Raw genomic sequence first — 20494 nt, 5'->3', positions numbered from 1 at the left:
GTTCGCCGAGGGCGCCCGGGCTTCGCACCGCACCTGTCCGCTCCTCCCGGAGGCCCCTCAGCTCGCGGCCCTGTGTCCGCCGCCGCTTTGATCCCGGGGGCCCCGCTGGATAAAAGTCCCGGACGGCTCCGCGCCAGAGCCAGAGGGGAGCGCAGCCGAGCCGGGCGCGCCAGCGGGGAGGCGCAGCAGGGAGCGACGCCGAGGAACCCGGGCCGCCGAGCGGCCCGCGGTGAGCCGGGGCTCCGGACCGGGAGGGTGCGGCGGGTCGGGCTCCTAGGCCATGCGGAGCCGGGGCGGCGAGAGAGCGGGCGCCGGCGGCTCGAGGGGAGCAACCGCCGCCCCGCGCCCCCAGCCCGTCGGGCCCGGGCCGCTGCGCAGTGCCGGACTTCTCCCCCAGCCGGCTCCGGGCCGAGCGGAAAAGCCCCCGCTCCTCCCCACCCCACCCCGGGCGCCCCGCCGTCCCCTCCCGCCGCCCGCTCGGGCCATCCCCGGGGCGGGGAAGACGGCGCCGGGCAGGCCACGGGAGCAGAGTCGCGGGGGCCGCCGCGCGGGGAGCCGCCGGGCCGCGCTGCCCCCCACGGAGCCCGGCTGGGAGCGCCTCCGGCGGCCGCGGCGGGGTAGTCCAGGCCCCTCGGTCAGGCTTGCGGTTTGGGAAGAAAAGGCGATGCCTCCGCCAAGAGAGCGAGCGCGGCCCCCTCCCCCTCGGCAGAGCCCGGGCGGCGGCGGCACATCTAACGCGCGGGCACCCGGGCCGCCGCGGCCCCCGCGAACTACGCCCAGGCTCGGCCCCCGCCGCTCATTGGCGCGGGCCGGAGCCAGCGCACCCAGACCCTACGCTGCCCTCGGCCGCCCGCGCGCTGAGCCCCGGCTGCCAGAGGCCGAGAGCGCCCGGGCCCCGAGAGCCTCGACGCCGACCCTCCGCGCCTCCCGCCAGGCCCGGCGAGCCGGCAGCGCGGGCGGGCGACCAAGCAGGCCGGCGGCTCCCCGCGGCCCCGTGCGCCCCCGGCCCCGCCGCCCCGAGCGCCCCGGACCCCGCCGCCGCTCAAGGCCGCCTCCTCTCCACAGGTGGCCGCGGGCCGGAGCGGCGCGGCCATGGTCCCAGGGGTGCGCGTGGGGCTGCTGCTGCTGCTGGCCCTGCTGCACTGGGCCGGGGGCGGCGTGGGCCGGAAGAACTGGCGGCGCCGCGGACAGCAGCCGCCCCCGCCGCCGCCCCCGCCGCGGCCCGAGGCGGCGCCGGCGGTCGGGCAGCCGGTGGAGAGTTTCCCGCTGGACTTCACGGCCGTGGAGGGCAACATGGACAGCTTCATGGCGCAGGTCAAGAGCCTGGCGCAGTCCCTGTACCCCTGCTCCGCGCAGCAGCTCAACGACGACCTGCTCCTGCACCTCCTCCTCAACACCTCGGTGACCTGCAACGACGGCAGCCCCGCGGGGTAAGGCCCGTGGCCGCGGGGACTCGGCGCTGACCCTCTCCACCCGGACGCTGGGACCCGAGGCGGGAGCCCCGCTGGAAGTCCTCATCCCTGGTCAGCCCGGGCGTTGACCCCCACCCCGGGCCACACGGGCCCAGCCCCTCTGCTCCCGTCCTTCGGCCCTTGGGCGGGGAGACGGCCGTCCGCGGGTGGCCCTGGCTTCAGAGAGAGGTGGCGGCACGAGAGAGGGAGGAGCCCTGCTGGCCCCGACCCCGGCTTCTGCCCGTCTGCTCCCCCCTGTCCCGGGGAAGAAAGCAGGACCGCGGGGGCTCCCGCTTCGGAGGGGCAGAGTGTGGGCGCAGGTGGACGCAAGGAGGTGGGCTGAGGCGTCGCTGCGTGTCCCCTGCCCTGTCTAAGAGTAGATGAGGAAGGGGGGGTGAGGGGGTGGCGGCGCCCACGCGGTCAGGTCGGGTCTCGTAGGAAGGCTGCGGAGCCCTCCCGCGCCCCTGTGCGCCCGCCAGGCCCCCCTATACCCCCGCACCCCATTCTCTAGCGAGGAGGCTTTTCATTGTTCAAGTGTCCTTGCGTTCCTAAGAGGACCCCGAGACCCAACTAAGACCCCCCCCTCCCGCTCCCGTCCCCCCTGCCGAGGTTACGGCGGGTCCCGCGCCGGGCGGGCGGTGGGGATTTTCCACGGACCACACAGCCCCTGGCTGTCCTTTCCCGCCCCGCGAGCGCCACCTCCCGGGACTGGCCGGGCCGGGAGCGCTGGTTCTGGGCCAGACCGCGGGCGCCCTCTTGCGGCCGTCACGCGCACCCTCCTGGCGACAGGTGGAATAACTCTTTCCTCCCCGGAGCGGACGGGGAGCGGCCCCTGCGGCCCCAGCTGATCTCCCTCCCTGCCCCGCAGGTACTACCTGAAGGAGTCCAAGGGCAGTAGGAGGTGGCTGCTGTTCCTGGAAGGTGCGTCCCCGGGGCCGAGGTGGTGGGGCGGGCGGGCGTCCTGGGCGCGGGCCTGAGCTCGGGGCTCTGTCCTCAGGTGGCTGGTACTGCTTCAACCGGGAGAACTGTGACTCCCGCTACGACAGCGTGCGGCGCCTCATGAGCTCCAAAGACTGGCCGCGCACGCGCACAGGTGAGCCTCCACCCCGCGCTCCCCAGCCTCAGCGCCCGGGCTGTGTCCTCTGAACTTCTCACTCTTCCACCCTCTGACTCTAATTCTACAAATACCTCTCTGGGTCCAGGGCATGGCCACGGGTTCAGAGCCGCTGGTGGAGGGCAGGGGAGGGCCCGGGGTCACAGCCCAGCTGCAGCCTGCCGGTTTACTCCCTAGGGGAGCAAACCGGTGCACCAGCCCCTTTCCCCCCTTATCCGGCCACTTTGGGTCAGGCTGAGACCACTGCCCAGTCCCCTTGCCACTCCTGCCCCGCAGCAGTCTTGCACCCACCACTGCCCCCAGCAAGACCCCTCTCTGTCCCCGCCTCCTGGCAGGCACTGGCATCCTGTCCTCACAACCAGAGGAGAACCCCCACTGGTGGAACGCCAACATGGTGTAAGAGGGGGCCGCGGGGCCCTGGGGGGCTCCTTCTGGGGGGTGCATGTGGCAGAGGACCTTGGCAGACCCCCATCTGTGTGTGTGTGTTGCAGCTTCATCCCTTACTGCTCCAGTGACGTCTGGAGTGGGGCTTCACCCAAATCCGAGAAGAGTGAGCACCTTATCCTTCCCGCCCCTCTCTCTCCATGTCCCTTGATGGTGGGGAAAGGCTTCTGGAGAGGCCCAGAGGCTCAGCCCAGACCCTCAGACTCCTTGACAGGGCCAGGTGCCTGCCCCTACCCCACCGCCTGCCTGACTGCTGCTGGCCTGGTCCCCACAGGGGCCCCCGCTCCCAGGGTATTCCAGGGGGAGAGCCCCTGCCTGCTTCACTGCACCTGATCACAGTCTGCCCCAGCCCCTGGGAGAGCCTCCAGGCCCCTGGTCAGAGTGGGACCCCTGCTCCCACCCACCTGGCTCCTGGAGACCCACCTGGGACCTCTCCCTCTCTCTGTGCAGACAAGTACGCCTTCATGGGGGCTCTCATCATCCAGGAGGTGGTGCGTGAGCTCCTGGGCAAAGGGCTGAGTGGGGCCAAGGTGCTGCTGCTGGCTGGGAGCAGGTGGGCCTGGGGGGTTGGGGGAGGGGGGTGCAAGGGGGAGGGACAAGAGAGGAGAGCCTGGGCCAAGGTTGACCGGGAGCAGGTAGGCTGGGGTGGGGGCAGCTGGAGCTGATGGGAGGAGCAGAGGAGGAGCAGAGTTGGGGTGGGGCGGACCCAGGGCTGGGAGACTATGGATGGAGGGGTGGGGAGGAGGGGCAGACACTGGGCAGACCTAGGGGTGCCCAGCCCTCACCTCCCGGTGCCCTGCTGCTTCCATCCTTGCCAAACCCAGGGGGTAGCCAGGAGGGTCAGAGACTGGAGCTGGGAGAGCTGGCACATTTTGGGGGCATCTTGGGACGGATCTCCGAGAGGAGCGGTGATTGGGCGTGGTCTGTAACTGGTGGCCATCCAGCAGCCACTGGCGGAGTCTCCTTGGTCCAGGGGTCATTGGACACCAGGGGCACCGTGGGCAGCAGGGCCCAGGTAGCTGGTTCAGCAGAGGGCCTGGGAGGCCGGGAGGCAGGGGTCACACCTCTGTCTCTGCATCCCACAAGGCACGTGGGGGCTCAAGGGACCGCCGCGGGAGAGATGGTGCATCTGAGGCCACAGAGTCCAATTCCATTTTTCAGATAGGAAATTGAGGCAGGCAGAGAGAGGAAGGGAAGGAGAGGGCAGCTCAGTACCCTGCTTGGAAGGGAGCAGCATGGGCTGCCACCCTAAACTCTGGACCAGTGTCTGGAGCTCTCCGGCCCTCTCTGTGCGCCCCCAGACCCTGGGTCTTGTGCATCTCCTTCGCTTAGTGCTCCTCTCCAAACACAGTGGGGTGCTGTCCCCAGGGGACATGGGGGCCTGGGGGCCTGTCCAGCCGCCTGGCCTCACTGCCCGCCCTCCCGGTAGTGCCGGGGGCATAGGGGTGCTGCTGAACGTGGACCGTGTGGCCGAGCAGCTGGAGGAGCTGGGTTACCCGGCCATCCAGGTGCGGGGTCTGGCCGACTCAGGCTGGTTCCTGGACAACCAGCAGTACCGGAGCACAGACTGCGTCGACACCTTCACCTGCGCGCCGACGGAGGCCATCCGCCGCGGCATCAGGTGCCCAGGGCAGCCGCCCACTGTGCTGGGACTCGGGGACCCTGCCCGGGCTTGGTGGGTGCCGGGTGGAGGGCTGGGGGCAGATGGGGCCCAGCCTGACCCGGCCTGTGGGCCCAGGTACTGGAACGGGATGGTCCCCGAGCGCTGTCGGCGCCGGTTCAAGGAGGGTGAGGAGTGGAACTGCTTCTTTGGATACAAGATCTATCCGACCCTGCGCTGTGAGTGTCCGTGGCGGGTCTGGGGTGTGCCGGGACTGGGGGGCGGGAGGGGGAGCCAGATGCTCTCTGGGGCTCCCCAGGTCCCAGCATAGAGCTCAGGACCTCTGGACCACAGCTGCAGCCCCGCCGGGCACCTGAAGCACTGGACCAGGGTTTGCGCCTCCATATTTTGGAGATGCATGCCTGAGAGCCAGGCCAAGGCCGGGCGCATGTGGGGTCTGCAAGGGACTCTCTTTCAAGGAAGAGGGTGGGCCTCGAGGGGGAAGGCTGTGCTGCGGGAGGCGGGGCCCAGGTCCCAGGGGGAGAGCCTGCTGTGCAGCTGGCGGTGACCTCGGAGCCTGGGGTCGGGCTGGGCATCTGAGGGGTGCGGAGGTGGTGGTGGCCCAACCGAGCCATGTGCCCCCCAGGCCCGGTGTTCGTGGTGCAGTGGCTGTTTGACGAGGCCCAGCTGACCGTGGACAATGTGCACCTCACGGGGCAGCCAGTGCAGGAGGACCAGTGGCTGTACATCCAGACCCTGGGCCGGGAGCTGCGGGACACGCTGAAGGATGTGGCGTGAGTGGGGGCCGGGCCTGCTGCCCTCCAGGGGGCTCCCCCAGCCCCCTCGAAATATGCACCGAGAGATGGGATTTAAAAACTTAGGTCCCATGGCACAGTGGCAGAGTTCTCGCCTGCCATGCCGGAGACCCGGTTTCGATTCCCGGGGCCTACCCATGAAAAAAAAAAAACAACTGAGGACCCCAAAGCCAAACCACGGATGGCCTGGGACAGCCCCCATCCCTGTGCCACAGCAGGCAGGAGGGTGGCCCCTGGGCATCAGGCTGGGGAGGGGACTGCGGGATTGTGGCCGGGCTCAGTCCATCCATCTCGTCGCCCCCAGGGCTGGCTTCGCCCCTGCCTGCCTCTCCCACGAGGTCATCATCCGAAGGTCAGTATTTCCCAGTTACCCGCAACCCCACCTGCTGGCCGGCCTTCCCCCTCCCCACCCTGGCTCAGGGTCCCCAGGGTCCCCGTTGCACACTTTTCGGGCCCCTTATCAGTAGGCCGGCTGTACAGGAAGAATTCACACCCAGCCCTGTGCCTCCCCCCCCATGCCCACGGGCTGCAGCGCTGCCCTCTGCTTTGGTCTCTTCCCCCGTGACCCTCCTGGATTCCTGTCCGCAGCCACTGGACAGAGGTGCAGGTGAAGGGGACCTCGCTGCCCCGGGCGCTGTACTGCTGGGACCGGAGCCTCCATGACAACCACAAGGCCAGCCGAGTCCCACTGAAGGGCTGCCCTGTGCACCTTGTGGACAGCTGCCCCTGGCCCCATTGCAACCCCTCGTGCCCCACCATCCGGGACCAGCTCACAGGACAGGAGATGAACGTGGCCCAGTTCCTCATGCACATGGGTTTCGACGTGCAGACCGTGGCACAGCAGCAGGGACTGGAGCCCAGCAAGCTGCTGGGGATGCTGGGCAGCGGGAGTTAGGGGGTCTGGGGGTCCACCAGAGGCAGAGCCGGCACCCGGGAGCGGGCCGCCCACTGCCACGCTCCACCCCCCAGTGCCATCCTCTCCTCGCCCCCCACCAGGTCCTCCTGCCTCTCCAAGGACCAATGGGGTCCCAGCCAACCCCCCAACCCTGGGTCTGGGGCCCCTACCCCCGGTAGCCTTCCCCACCCCTCTCCCACCACTTTCAGGGGCCCAGCCAGGGATGGCAGACCTGCTCTTGGCCCCGGCCGTGGCCTCACGACCCTGTCTGATGGCCGCCCCACCCCCGGCCACCCCCTCTCCCTGCCCCAGCCCACGGTGGGGAGGGGGGGAGCCAGAAGCACTGGATTCTTCAGCCTCCCAGCCTGGAAGGCCGTTCCCAGCCCAGCCCCACACACACACCCTTTTGTATTATTTTATAAAGTATCTTTTTTATTTCTTTAATTTTAAAAAAAGGAAATTAAGCAAGAAATATATGATGAATGATATTGTTCTGTAACATATTTTTTTTTAATAATGGAAACAAAAAAGATAACCAAAGAGCTGGGCCATGCTGGTGTGTTTATTTGGGTGGACCTGCCTGCTTTTTGCACCCCCTTCCTCCCCTATGGGGCAGAAGTGTGAGTGGGGGAGCCAGGGGGCCCCTCTGTGCACTCCCTGGTCACCCAGACGCTGGGGCAGTGTTTGTCCCACTGACTGGTGTCCCCTCCAGACCCTGCCTTAGGAGGCTGCCCTTCTGCCCGCCCAGTCGGCAGATGCCACTCTGGCCCCTGCTATAGGCGAGAGGCTCCCCAGCACCGTGGCGACGGCTGGTGTCCCTCCGCTGGGGTTCACATCATCGGTAGGTAATGCATCCCAGGCTCCAAATGCAAGTTTGACCCTGGAGACTCTCCCACCAGCCCGGCCACAGCCCTCCTCTTCCTGGAACAGCCAGTGTCGCCGTCTGACGGTCTTGCTGGAGGCATTTTACACGTAGCCCAGGAAATACACAGATAAACACATGTACTCACCTGTATATTTCTCCTTTTACACTCTGGGATAAAAGCACACACATTGCCTTGTGGCATCTTCCTTTGGGGTCCATCCCACCCAAAAGCTGCCCGCTGGGGTGCCAGCCACTCTCCCACCAACGAGCTTGGCAGTTCACCCTCTCGTCAGGCCGAGGAGACGCATGCTAATGTTCTTTGGCACGTGGGTAAGCAGGTGGTGGGCTGGCACGCAGGCGGGCGCTGCCAGCTCGAAGGCGCTGTACAGCTGTCGTTTCTATGAGACCAGAGAGCCCATTGCGTATATGTGCTGTGGGGTTTCCATAAATGGCCTTTGTCATGTTGAGAGACTGCCCATCTATCCCCAGGTTTCTGAGTGTTTTCATCATGGAAGGTTGTTAGAGATTTTTTTTGTTTTTGTTTTTGTTTTTTCACATGGGCAGGCACCGGGAATCGAACCTGGGTCCTCGGGCATGGCAGGCAAGCACTCTTACCTGCTGAGCCCCCGTGGCCTGCTCAGTTGTTAGAGCTTTGTCAATGACTTTTCTGCATCAATTGAGATGATTATTTCCCCACCACTACCTTTATTCTATTATTGCAGTGTTTCACATTGATTTTCTTATGTTGAACCAGCCTTGCGTCCTGGAATAAATCCCTGTTGGTCATGGTGTCTCATGTATGTTGAATTTGGTTTGCCAATTGTATTGGTTTGCTGAAGTGGCCGAAATGCCATATCCCAGAAATAGAAGAGCTCTTAAAAAGATAATGTATTAAGTTTCAAGTCTACAGTTTTAAGGCTTTAAAAATGTCCCAACCAAGGCATTCAGGGATACCTTGACTCAAGAAAGGCCTATGGGTCTGGACCACCTCTGTCAGCTGGGAAGGCACGTGGCTGGCATCTGCTGGGTCTTTCACTTCTTGTTTCAAACAACTTCCCTTGGGGCGTTCGCTTTCTACATCTCCGAATGTCTGGAGCTTTTCCCAAACAGATTCCTTCTTAAAGTAAGTGACCCCATCTTGAACGGGGGGATCATATCTCCATGGAAACAGCTAATCAAAAGGTCCCACCCAGCAACATTGTATGAGGATTAAAGAACATGGCTTTTGGGGTACACAACCGACTGGCACACCGATACCTTGAGGGGGATATTTGTGTCTGTATTCATAGGGGACATTATTGGTCTGCAATTCTATTTTTGTTCCAATTCAGCTCTTGAAGGACTCAGGTGGACACAGCCCCAAGACCAAGGGACACAGCGGTCAGAGTCGGACATGAGCTTTACCAGAACTTGCAAACCGGAGAAGATTTTGTCCTGGTGTTCTGCAAAGGAAAGGGTGCAAGGGGCAAGGGGCAGCTTCCAGGGGGTTAGGAGAGGGGCATTCCCTAGGGTGTGAGGACAGAGTTCCAGGAGGGTCCTGGGACACTGGGGTCTGGAGGTTTGTTAGCAGCAGCAATCAGGGGACAGGAGTTTTAATGCTTCATGAGAGAGGTAGTCTACGATGCCATCTGTACAATCTTTTCCCCGCCGAGCAGGTCGGCGGGCATCTCCCTTCTGTCGGATCCCAGAGGTGGCTGTGTGCAGTTAACTCACCCTCTGTGTAGAGGGGAGCCCAGGCTGAGTCCCCACACTTTTCTTGTGCTGTCTTTCTCTGACTTTGGTTTCAGGGTGATGCTGGCCTCAGAGGACAAGTTCAGAAGCAATCCCTCCTTTTTTATTTCTTATTTTTACTTTTTCAAACTAAAGAATGAAGAGAATTCACTGAATCTCTAAAACTGAGGTCCCAGGCAACATAACCATTTAAGGAAGCAGAAAATAATTTGAACCTGCAAAGGAGACCAAACAGCAGCAATGATAGGGAAAGAAACCCATAAAAAAAAAGGTAGGATGAGAGCCGAGAGATTCATTCTCTTCTGCACCGTCCTTTAACCATAAGCTTCCCAGCTCTTAAGGCCAGTTCATGGCTCCCGTTTGCTATGAAATCATTACTATCTCTTCAGAGTTAACTACTGTTCCTGCCTCTGGTTGCTTTTGGTTGTGGAGATTGTCAAATGAGCTTGCCTCTAAGTGTATTCTTTTCAGTAGTAGTATTTTTTTTTCCATTTAAAAATTTTAATCTTCTACTTAGGACTAAATTGCAGGTTTCCTTGGAGGATAAAGAACTGTCTCACTATGCATTGCTACCTATCATCACTTACCAACCCCCAACCAGGACCATTCCAGCCAAACCTAAAGAACACCTAGGGCAAGATATAAGATTCTACAAAGGTTCCATGCAGTAGGGTAAGTTTCCAGAAGCCTAAAACCTCTAGATGAGTCCCTGGACAAGATAAGTCCTGAAATGCAGGAGGGCCAGCCTCTCCAGAACATCAACTAGTTCCATCTCCCATCCCATATGTGATAGTTAGATTCAGGTGTCAACTTGGCCAGGTGAAGGCACCTAGTTCTGTTGCTGTGGACATGAGCCAATGGTACGTGACCTCATCTGTTGTTGATTACACCTGCAGTTGGCTAGGAGGCGTGTCTGCTGCAATGAAGGATGTTTGATTTAATTGGCTGGTGCTTAAATGAGAGACTCAACATAGCACAGCCCAAGCAGCTCAGCATACCTCATCTCAGCACCCCCAGCTCAGCCCAGGCCTTTGGAGATGCAGAAAGAAATTACCCCGGGGAAAGTTGTTGGAACCCAGAGGCCTGGAGAGAAGACCAGCAGAGACCATCCTGTGCCTTCCCATGTAAGAAAGAACCTCACATCAAGGGATTGAGAAAAACCCTAGAATGAGCTGAGAATTAACATCAAGGGATTGAGAGAACCTTCTCGACCAAAAGGGGGAAGAGTGAAATAAGACTAAGTGTCAATGGCTGAGAGATTCCAAACAGAGTCGAGAGGTTATCCTGGAGGTTATTCTTACACATTAAGTAGATATCACCTTGTTGTTAAAGATGTAGTGGAGAAGCTGGAGGGAACTGCCTGAAAATGTAGAGCTGTGTTCCAGTAGCCATGTTTCTTGAAGATGATTGTATAATGATATAGCTTTCACAATGAGACTCTGTGAATGTGAAAACCTTGTGTTTGATGCTCCTTTTATCTACCATATCAACAGATGAGTAGAACATATGGAATAAAAATAAATAATAGGGGGAAAAAAAAAAGAAGGAAAGAACCTCAGTTGAAAGTTAGCTGCCTTTCCTCTGAAGACCTAACAAAACAAATCCCCTTTTATTAAAAGTCAATCCGTCTCTGGTGTGTTGCATTCTGGCAGCTAGCAAAGTAGAACACCACAGTATCGACAGACCCTTCCAACATGAAAAAGTTAGAATGGGCATAGTTCAAATACCCCTAAAGAGTGGAAGAAAGATCAAAGGTGATGGTGGAGTCATACAGAGAAGATAGGGTTTAACAAAGGAATATGACTGCTGAATCATTTTACTGATATTTCTTTTAGTCTCCAGTATCTTAGAGCAGCTAGAAGAAAGAACCTAAAATTGTGAAATTGTAACCCATACCAAACTCTGAAATCTGCCCTACAACTAATTGTTGCAATGTGCTTCAAAATTTATTATTTTTTTATACATACATTATTTTTCACAAAAAAGAAAAAAAAAGTCGATTGTGATGATAAATCCACAGCTAGATGATGATATTGTGAATCACTGATTGTACACTTTGGATGATTACATGGTGTGTGAATATATATCAATATAAAATATATATCAATAAAAAAATGAGAATACATTTACAAAACAGATCTGCTTGCCGTGGTAGTACTCCAGAGCCTTTGACTGGGCTTGGAATAATCAGATAGTCAATAAATGTTTGTGTTCCTGCTTTTACTTTTTGGAAGAGTTTGAAAAGGCTTGCTGTTAAATCTTCTTTAAAGGTTTGGTAGAATTCACTGGAAAAACCATCAGTCCTGGACTTTCCTTTGTTGAAAGATTTTTAATGATTGATTCAATCTCTTATCAAGGTCTGTTGTGATTTTGATTCTTCCGACATAAGATTAATCTGTATGTTTATAGAAATTGTCCATTTCTTTCTGATTGTCTAACTTTTTGGCATATAAACATTCACGGTATCCTCTTGGAATTCCTTTTATTTCTGTAAGACCAGTAGTACGTTCCCATTTTCATTCCTGATTTTAGTTATTTGTGTCCTCTTCTTCCTTTTTTCTCTGCCCATCTGGCTAAAGGTTTGTTGATTTTATTGATCTTTTGGTTCTGTTGATTCACTCTATTGTTTTTCTGTTCTCGGTGCCATTTCTCTCTGCTCTGATCTTTACTCTGTCCTTCACGCTGCTGCTTTGGGCGGATTTGGTCCTGTCCTAGATCTCGACGTGGGAAGTTAGGCAGTTGACACTTTTCTTTTCTCCTGTGAGCATTTAAAGCTAGAAGTTTTCCTCTCGGCACCGCCTTGTCTGCACTCCTTAAATTTTGGTATGTTGTGTCTTCATTTTCTTTGATCTCAAGATATTTCACAATTTCCCTTGTGATTTAACAGTTCAGTTTATTTATATTTGATCTGCGGTCTGGCCCAGAAAATGTTCCATGTGCACGAGAGGAAAGGGTGTGCTGAGGCTGGGGGACTGCTGCGTGTCCCTTAGGGCTGACCGTTCCCTCACCGGCTGTGCCAGGTCAGTCCTGGCCGGGGCAGCGGGCAGCAGGGCCTGCGGGGGAGCTTGTCCTCTGGGATCCAGAACATGCTCCGTGTCCAGTGTAGCGGTCCTGTGGGGCCTGGTGAGCGGGTTCAACTACCGGCTGCGGGGTGGGGGTCCCATGGCCCAGGGGGCTGCAGAGGTGGGCAAGACCCCGTGGGCACGGGGTGGCAGAGCCCGGGCCAGGTCAGAGGGCCTCTGCTTTCTGTGGGATTCTCAGGCTCCCAAGGCCCCTTTTTCAAAGGAGACGCTGACGCTGATGTGGGAAAGGGGGAAAGCAGGCAAGACCCAAGGCAAGGAGGGTCCCTGCGGGTTCCTACCACACCTCAGAGGCTTCCTGTTCTCACCCGCACTTGAAAATGGGGGTGGCCTGGCCCGCCCGCCCCAGGGGTGCTGGGTTAGGAATGGGGCGGCTGGAGGGAGCCAGGGGTCAGGTGGGGGACTCGGGAACGGCAGACCTGCAAGGGGATCAGGAGTAGCAGCTCCCCGGGGGGCCCCTCCCCTACCTGGAGAAGGACGGGAAGGAGACCCTGGCCCGGGGGCCCCAGAAGCGGAGTCTCCCCCCGGGCTGCCCAACCCCACCCTCACCTGGCCGGCCACAGGTGTGCCCGGGTCACTCTGTCACCTTTACCCCAAACCCAGCATTCGCAGGTCAACCCCAGGGTAGCGACCAGCCAGGATGGTCTTCCCTCGCCTCGTCTCCTCCATGTTCAGCCATGGCCCTCCAGCACCTGTTGATCTGTTTTTCAATCTGATTTTCAGGTGTTATTGTGCCTTCAGGTGGAGTCTGGATAGGGTCTATGTGGTCTTTGAATTATTTATTTATTTATTTTAAACATAGCATACAAACACGAACAATCTTACCATGTGATCGATCGTTCCATTCTTGGTATATGATCAGTAACTCATAGCATCATCACATAGTTGTAGATGCATCACCATGATCATTTCTTAGAACATCTGCATCAATTCAGAAAAAGAAAAAAGAAAAAAATTCATACAAATCATACCCCTTACCCCTCCTTCTCAATGACTACTAGTATTTCCATCTACCCAATATATTTTAGCCTTTGTTTCCCCTATTTTTTTCTGTCCCCCTGTTCTAGTTTGCTAGCTGCCAGAATGCAATATACCAGAAACGGAATGGCTTTTGAAAGGGGAATTTAATAAGTTGCTAGTTTACAGTTCTAAGGCCGAGAAAATGTCCCAATTAAAACAACTTTATAGACATGTCCAATTTAAGGCATCTGGGGAAAGATACCTTGGTTCAAGAAGGCCAACGACGTTCAATGTTTCTCTCTCAGCTGGAAGGGCCCATGGTGAACATGGCGGCGTCTGCTGGCTTTCACGTGGCTCTACCGAAAAAGGGACTCGCTCCCAAATGTTTCCTCTTTTAAAGGATTCCAGTAAGCAACTCCACCTTCAGTGGGTGGAGACACACCTCCATGGAAATCATCTAATCAGAAGTTACCACCCACAACTGGGTGGATCACATCTTCATGGAAACAATCAAAATGCTCCCACCCAGCAATATTGAATGAGGATCAAAGGGTATGACTTTTCTGGGGTCCACCACAGATTCAGACCGGTACAACCCCTTACCACTCCCTTTCCTTGATCACTAGCTGTGTTCTAGTTTGCTAGCTGCTGGAATGCAATATACCAGAAACAGAATGGCTTTTGAAAAGGGGAATTTAATAAGTTGCTAGTTTACAGTTCTAAGGCCAAGAAAATGTCCCAATTGAAACAAGTCTATAGAAATGTCCAATCTAAGGCATCCAGCAAAAGATACCTTGGTTCAAGAAGGCCGATGAAGTTCAGGATTTCTCTCTCAAGTGAAAAGGCACATGGTAAACACGGTCACAGTTTCTCTCTCATCTGGAAGGGCATAGGGCGAACACAGTGGCATCTGCTAGCTCCCTCTCCTAGCTTCCTGTTTCATGAAGCTCCCCAGGAGGCATTTTCCTTCTTTATTTCCAAAGGTCACTGGCTAGTGGTTCTCATGGTTGTGTTGTTCTGCTCTCTCAGAATCTCCTCATTCTCCAAAATGTTTCCTCTTTTATAGGACTTCAGAAACTAATCAAGACCCACCCAAATGGGTGGAGACACGCCTCTACCTAATCTAGTTTAACAACCGCCATTGATTAAAACACATCTCCAGGGAGATGATCTAATTACAGTTTCAAACATACAATGCTGAATAGGGATTAGAAGAAATGGCTGCCTTTACAAAATGGAATTAGGATTAAAACATGGCTTTTCTAGGGTACATGTGTTATTTCAAACCAGCACAGTAGCATTTCAATCTACTAAATTTATTTTAACATTTGTTCCCCCTATTATTTATTTATTTCTAATCCATATGTTTTACTCATCTGTCCATATCATAGATAAAAGGAGCATCAGACACAAGGTTTTCACAATCACACAGTCATATTGTGAAAGCTATATCATTATACAATCACCTTCAAGAAACACAGCTACTGGAACACAGCTCTACATTTTCAGGCACTTCCCTCCAGCCTCTCCATTACACCTTAACTAAAAATGTGATGTCTATATAATGCATAAAAATAACCTCCAGGATAACCTCTGGATTCTGGAATCTCTCAGTCATTGACACTTTATTTTGTCTCATTGCTCTCCTCTACCTTTTGGTCGAGAAGGTTTTCTCAATCCCTTGATGCTGAGGCTCAGCTCATTCTAGGATTTCTGTCCCACATTGTCAGGAAGGTCCACACCCCTGGGAGTCATGTCCCTTGTGGAGAGGGGGAGGGCAGTGAGTTCACCTGCCGTGTTGGCTGAGAGAAAGAGGCCACATCTGAGCAACAAGAGGTTCTCTTGGGGGTGACTCTTAGGCCTAATTTGAAGTAGGCTTAGCCTATCCTTTGCGGGGATAAGTTTCATAGGAACAAACCCCAAGATTGAGGGCTCGGCCTATTGATTTTGTTGTCCCCACTGCTTGTGAGAATATCAAGAATTCTCCAAGTGGGGAGGCTGAATTTTCTCCCTTTCTCACTATTCCCCCAAGGGGACTTTGCAAATACTTTTTATTCACTGTTCAAATCCTTCTGGGATTTATGGAGGCATCACTCTGGACAAACCTACAAACTCTCATGCCCTACTCAAGGTTCCGTGTACTTATGATGTTCAATTAAACTGTCCACATTAGTTATATTGGGAAATGCACTAGTCAAAATAAAAATTTTGTACCAAATAAACATTTTTTGCTTTAGTCTCACACATAAGTTAAATATGAATCCCCATCTATTTTCAACACCCTGCAATATTGGCGGTCTCTGATTTTAAGGGAGGGAACAGGTGTCTGCATGGAGATGACCACCAAGAGGTGGGGTCTGCCCTTCCATCACTGCCCACACCTGTCAGAGGATCCCTGGGAGACGCCTGCACCTGCCCAGGTGTAAGGCTCATGGATATGCTTCAGATGCTACAGTGCGGTCTGCCTTTGACTGGGGGGAGGGGGACAGAAGCGGAGGCCAAGGACACCACCAGCCTGTGGACTTGGTAACGTTCTGCCTTAGGAACATGGCTAGCATCAGCATTTGTTTGCCTCTTTGGCTTTGAACCTCCACTGCAATGGAAGTTCAGGTAATCTCGGTGTTCAGGTAAAGTAAACCACTTGCCCCAAGGAAGAAGATCTTCTTTCAGCTCCTCTGGGGGGGTGTCCCAAGATGGAAGGGGCCAGAAGCAGCTTCCTTCCACCGCCCAAACCCAAGGCCTCGGAATTCCAAGTGCCCAGGCTCCTGCAGGTGAATAGGAGAACCGGAGGAGGCCGTGAAGGACTTATCTCGAAACGCATCACCCGCCCCTGCCTGCCCTCCCTCCCCTCCCCTCCCCCTGCCTTCCCTCTTCTGCCCTCCCCTCTCCCCCACCTCAGTTCCTGCCCTCCCTCCCCTGCCCCATCCTCCTTCCTCTGTCCTCCCTCCTTCCCCTCCTGGGAGTCTAGGCGGTACCTCAAAGGACTAAAGACCTGGAAACACATGGGAATGTCTTATTTTAATGTCATATTAGATTTGAAAATTTTTCTAAATAAAAAATTGGGGAAAATATCTTCAAGGATGCTAATCGTGGTAGAATCTGAGCTGTGGCATTACAGGTGATTTTTCTTTATCTTTTCCTATATTGACTGGGCCTGAGCACATAGGACTTTTATAATCAGGAAATATTTCTTTCCATTTTGAGAAGCATTTAATATACATTAAGGTTTTATTCTTCCTATAAGGCATCAGTAGCTAAGAAAAATCAATCGGAGTCAAGAGGCTCTTCTAGAGGCTACTCTTATGTAAGCTTCAGTTAGACAGCAATAAGTGCCATGGTTTGTTAAACCCCAACCCATATCACTCCTGCTGACTCTTAAGAACACCTAGGGCTCAAAATGAGACGCTATAAAGGTTTCATGCACTAGGCCTGCCTTCCTGGACCTATAATTCCCGGAGGGTTCCTAGGCCAGATAAATCCGGAAACCCAGAGGGACCAGCCTCTCCAAAAGCATCAATTAATTTCATCCCCCTACCCTTTAGTGTGGACACCCCTTCTCAACACGACAAAGTCAGAACAGGCATTGCCCAAAGAACCCTAAAGATAGGGAGAAGGATCAAAGGAGAATGGGGGGGGGGGGGTAAAACAGAGAGAATAGAATTTGGCAGGTAAGTATGGCTGCGGAATCACCGTATTAATATTCCCTCCAGTTTTCTGGAGCAGCTGGAAGGAAAAATCTGAGATGGTGGAATGGTGGTCCATGACAGACTCTGAGATCTGGTCTGTTACTACTTGCTGAAGTGCACTTTGAAAATTATTGCTTTTTACTTTCTTTGCTTTGTACATATGTTACATTATACAATTTAAAAAATTTTTAAAGGCAAAAGACCAACTGAGAAAACATTTTGATCTATAAAGCAAATATAAGGTTAACATACTTAACATACAACCACAGTCCAATCCTATTGCAACTGAAATGCAGCCATTAAAAATGACATTGTAAAAAAGTATTTAGACACACAGAAAGAGGCCAAGATAGGTTTTCAAAATAAAAAAGTAGGTTTCAAACAGTATATACTCTGTGATCTTATTTTAGTAAAATAAAACTTATATATATCTTTAGAAGACTGGAAAAATAAACACAAAAATGTTAACCATGAGTTCCTGGGGGGGGGGGGGGGTTTCTGGGTGGGTGAGCACTCCACACTTACCAATTCAGATCAAATACAAGGTATGACAGTGGGGCCAAAAAAAAAGTTTTATGCTAAAAAACAGGGTAAGTTGTTTTTTTTAGGTGTCTTCACCCCTAGGAATGACCAGTAGAGAACACCTGCTCCAAATAATACCTAGAACTCAAGCCACGGTCCCCAGGAGTCAAGTTGAGGTCCTATAGACTGGGGAGAAAATGAGAAAATGAGGGGCGGGGACAATGACATCAGAGTCCCAGAGCCCTCAGAGCCCTGAACCAGCCCCACAGGGCTGCCCGGCCAGCTCTGCACCCCGAGTGCTCCAGCCCGGCTCTGCTGGCTCTGCCGGCCTGGAGGCTGCTGGTGCTCCGGGCGCCGGCCGCCGGCTCCCCGCGCAGGACAGATGCGCTGCCGAGGGAGGCGGCCTCCGTGCCGGCAGCCAATGAGCTGGCGGCCGCGGCAGGTGCTCCGCGGGACGCCGGGCGGTCAGCTGTCCCTCCGGGAGGGGACAGGCGCGTGGCCTGCGCTATTCCGGGGCTCCCCTAGCAGCCGCCTATTTATAGCGCCGGAGCCGGCCGAGAGGCGCCCGCTGCGCGTCCGGGCGGGGCCAGGCGGGCCGCATGGGCAGCCTCCCGGGGCCCCCCGGGGGCGCGTACCTGCACCTGGGGGCCGTGACCTCGGCCGTGGGCGCCGCCCGCCTGCTGCAGCTGGCCTTCGGCGTCACCACCGTTAGCCTGGTGGCCCACCGCGGTGGCTTCGCGGGCACGCAGGGCACCTTCTGCATGGCCGCCTGGGCCTGCTGTGCGGCCGTCTCGGGGCTGGTGGTGGCCTGCGAGCTCACGCGGCTGCACGGCTGCCTGCCCCTCTCCTGGGGCAACTTCACGGCCACCTTCGCCATGCTGGCCGCGCTGCTGTGCGCCACCGCCGCGGTCCTCTACCCGCTCCACTTCGCCGGCCTGGCCTGCCCACCTCCGCCCGACGGCTGTGCCGCCCGGGACTTCCGCCTGGCTGCCAGCGTCTTCGCCAGCCTCCTCTTCGTGGCCTACGCCGTCGAGGTGGCCCTGACCCGGGCCCGGCCTGGCCAGCTGGCCAGCTACATGGCCACGGTGCCGGGGCTCCTCAAGGTGGTGCAGGCCTTTGTGGGGTGCATCATCTTCGGGGCACTGGCCCACGACAGCCGCTACGGGCGTTACGTGGCCACCCAGTGGTGCGTAGCCGTCTACAGCCTGTGCTTCCTGGTCACGCTGCTTGTGGTGGTCCTGAGCGTGCTGGGCCACACGGGGGGTCTGGGCTGTCCCTTCGACCGCCTGGTGGTCCTCTACACGCTCCTGGCCGCGCTCCTGTACCTCAGCGCCGCCGTTGTCTGGCCCGTCTTCTGCTTCGACCCCAAGTACGGCGAGCCCCTGCGGCCCCCGGACTGCCCGCGGGGCAGCTGCGCCTGGGACAGCCAGCTGGTGGTGACCATCTTCACCTACGCCAACCTGCTGCTCTACGTGGCCGACCTGGCCTGCGCTCAGACGCTGCGCTTCGTGCCTGCGTAGAGCCCGGGCCTGCCCTTGGGCGGGGAGGGGTGGGTGGGCTGCCCAACCACCCCACCCCTCCACCCCGTCCCCAGGCTCTGGGGGCACAAGAAGGACCAGAGGTCAGATCGGGGCTCTGGGCCGACACGGTGTGGGGTGTGGGGTGGGGTGGGGTGGAGGGCGGACTTCTGCCTTGTGACAGAGGTGGGGCAGAGGGGCAGAAGCCCAGAGGGGGAGATAGGCCCCTTCACCCCACCCCCACCCCATTCCCACTGCTCTCCCTTTCCTTCTCCCTCCCTCCCTCTCTCTCTCCCACCCTCTCCATCCCTCCTCCCATCCACTGTTTCTCCTTTTCTCCTCCTTTTCTTTTTCTCTCCTTTCCTTTTCCTCCTTTTTTCTCTCTCTTCTTTCCTCCTCCTCCCCCTCCACTTCCTGGCCCACCTGAGCTCAGTGCTGGTGGCTTTGATGCATGGGAACTTTGGAAGCAGGTACTGTTCTCACCTGTTTTGCAGCTGGGGACAAGGAGGCCAGAGGGATTTGGGGGTGGCCCCAGGTATCTGTCATCTGGGGACCACACTCACGCTGAGCAAGATGCACACCACAGAACAAAGGAACAAGTCCCAGACGGGGGGTGGGATGGGGCATGGTGTAGGGCAGGGGGACAGAAAGAAGCCAAGAGGGCGCTTTGGCAAGGAGGACTTGGGGGACTGTCACCTTCCCTTGGCTTGAAATGGCAGCTCCGGGAGCCCAGAGAGGAAACACACACAGGATGGGACAGCGCCGGCTTTCTGTGCCTCCCCCCACAGGGTGGCCTCCGGGATGCACAGCAGGGTCAAGCAGAAGGAAGAGCTGGGGTCCCAGGCCGCCCTATTTGCCTGGCCCGCAGCTTCTGCCATGCCAACCAGCCAAGCAGCCAGTTTCCAGCAGCTGCGCCACTCCTGCCATTGCCCCCCACGCTTGGGCCAGCTTCTCACGCACAAAGAGCCCAGACTGGAGCACCCCGGAGCGGGCAGCAGACCACCCTGCAGCCCAGAGCCCAGGGCCCCCCGCCCGGGGGGGGGCCTCAAGCAGGAAATAAATGCCATGCTGATTTGCACCTTGTTCTGGCAGAGTCATCATCCGTCCTTGGAGGGGCTGTGGCCATTGGCACCTCCTGGGTGCCATGCTCTGGGGAGAAAATTCTAGACCAGGGCCCTGGTTGAGGGAAGAAGTTACCCTGGGGGTCCCCTGGGCTCTGGGGTAGGAGGTAAGACCAGCGAGGCACTGAGGGACCCAGGAAGGAAGGGGGGTTGGTACCACCCGGTTCTCTTCCCTCCCAGCACAGCCCTTAGGGCTCTCCAGGGGCCTTGGGTTGGGGCAGCAGCTTTCAGCTCAGGACTCCGAGCCGGGCCCTGTGAGGGTGGTGGGTGCATGCCTGGGTCAGCGGCAGGTACACCCGAGCTGCTGTCCCTGAGGATGCAGGCAGCCTGAGGCCTCTGCTGACCGTGAGGGGACAGGGGCAGGGAGCACATGGGCCGCACCCTTCCAGCACATGGCAGAGGCCTGGACACGGGCCCTGGGGGATCCTGGTTTTCTTTCTTTTTCCTTTTCTGGTGGAACTTCGGAAACTTTCCATGGGCAGCTCCCCAGCTTCCTCCCGGTCCAGCCTTCCACCAGACCTGTATTTCAAAGGTCCTGAGGGGGAGACAGAGAGAGGAGGAGGTCCAGGACACAACATCAATGTGCAAAGAGCCCCTGGGAGGCCCGCCTGGGCTCATTTTTGCCGAGTTTAATCCCTGGACCAGAGGAATGTGCCTTCTGCATGGGTTTGGTTTTATTTGTTTTTATCAAGT

The 20494-nt window shown here is 56.5% G+C and overlaps 2 protein-coding genes across 2 annotated transcripts; both read left to right on the top strand.

Moving 5' to 3' along the window:
• The first annotated feature begins 1092 nt into the window (after positions 1-1092).
• NOTUM (notum, palmitoleoyl-protein carboxylesterase) lies at positions 1093-6828 on the top strand. Its single transcript, XM_077163146.1, has 11 exons — positions 1093-1430; positions 2320-2372; positions 2449-2544; positions 2901-2961; positions 3057-3115; positions 3460-3562; positions 4439-4630; positions 4748-4848; positions 5256-5403; positions 5729-5776; positions 6013-6828. The coding sequence occupies exons 1-11, from the start codon at positions 1093-1095 to the stop codon at positions 6317-6319; spliced, it is 1506 nt and encodes a 501-aa protein (XP_077019261.1). The 3' UTR covers positions 6320-6828.
• A 10934-nt stretch (positions 6829-17762) lies between these two features.
• MYADML2 (myeloid associated differentiation marker like 2) lies at positions 17763-19758 on the top strand. The gene is made up of 2 exons (XM_077163145.1): positions 17763-18784; positions 19469-19758. Exon 1 carries the CDS (start codon positions 17763-17765, stop codon positions 18681-18683), a length of 921 nt encoding a protein of 306 aa, XP_077019260.1. The 3' UTR covers positions 18684-18784; positions 19469-19758.
• Positions 19759-20494: the final 736 nt, after the last annotated feature.

This window comes from Tamandua tetradactyla, chromosome 6 (genome assembly GCF_023851605.1).
Source record: "Tamandua tetradactyla isolate mTamTet1 chromosome 6, mTamTet1.pri, whole genome shotgun sequence".
NCBI lineage: Eukaryota > Metazoa > Chordata > Mammalia > Pilosa > Myrmecophagidae > Tamandua > Tamandua tetradactyla.
This window is presented reverse-complemented; position numbering and strand designations above follow the sequence as displayed.

What these genes read in the sequence shown, in the direction of transcription:
- MYADML2 (XM_077163145.1), top strand. Translation starts at nt 17,763, where the DNA reads ATGGGCAGCCTCCCGGGGCCCCCCGGGGGCGCGTACCTGCACCTGGGG.
- NOTUM (XM_077163146.1), top strand. Translation starts at nt 1,093, where the DNA reads ATGGTCCCAGGGGTGCGCGTGGGGCTGCTGCTGCTGCTGGCCCTGCTG. An exon ending in GTGGCTGCTGTTCCTGGAAG is followed by an intron (nt 2,373 to 2,448) that starts GTGCGTCCCCGG and finishes CTCTGTCCTCAG; the next exon opens with GTGGCTGGTACTGCTTCAAC. An exon ending in GACACGCTGAAGGATGTGGC is followed by an intron (nt 5,404 to 5,728) that starts GTGAGTGGGGGC and finishes CGTCGCCCCCAG; the next exon opens with GGCTGGCTTCGCCCCTGCCT.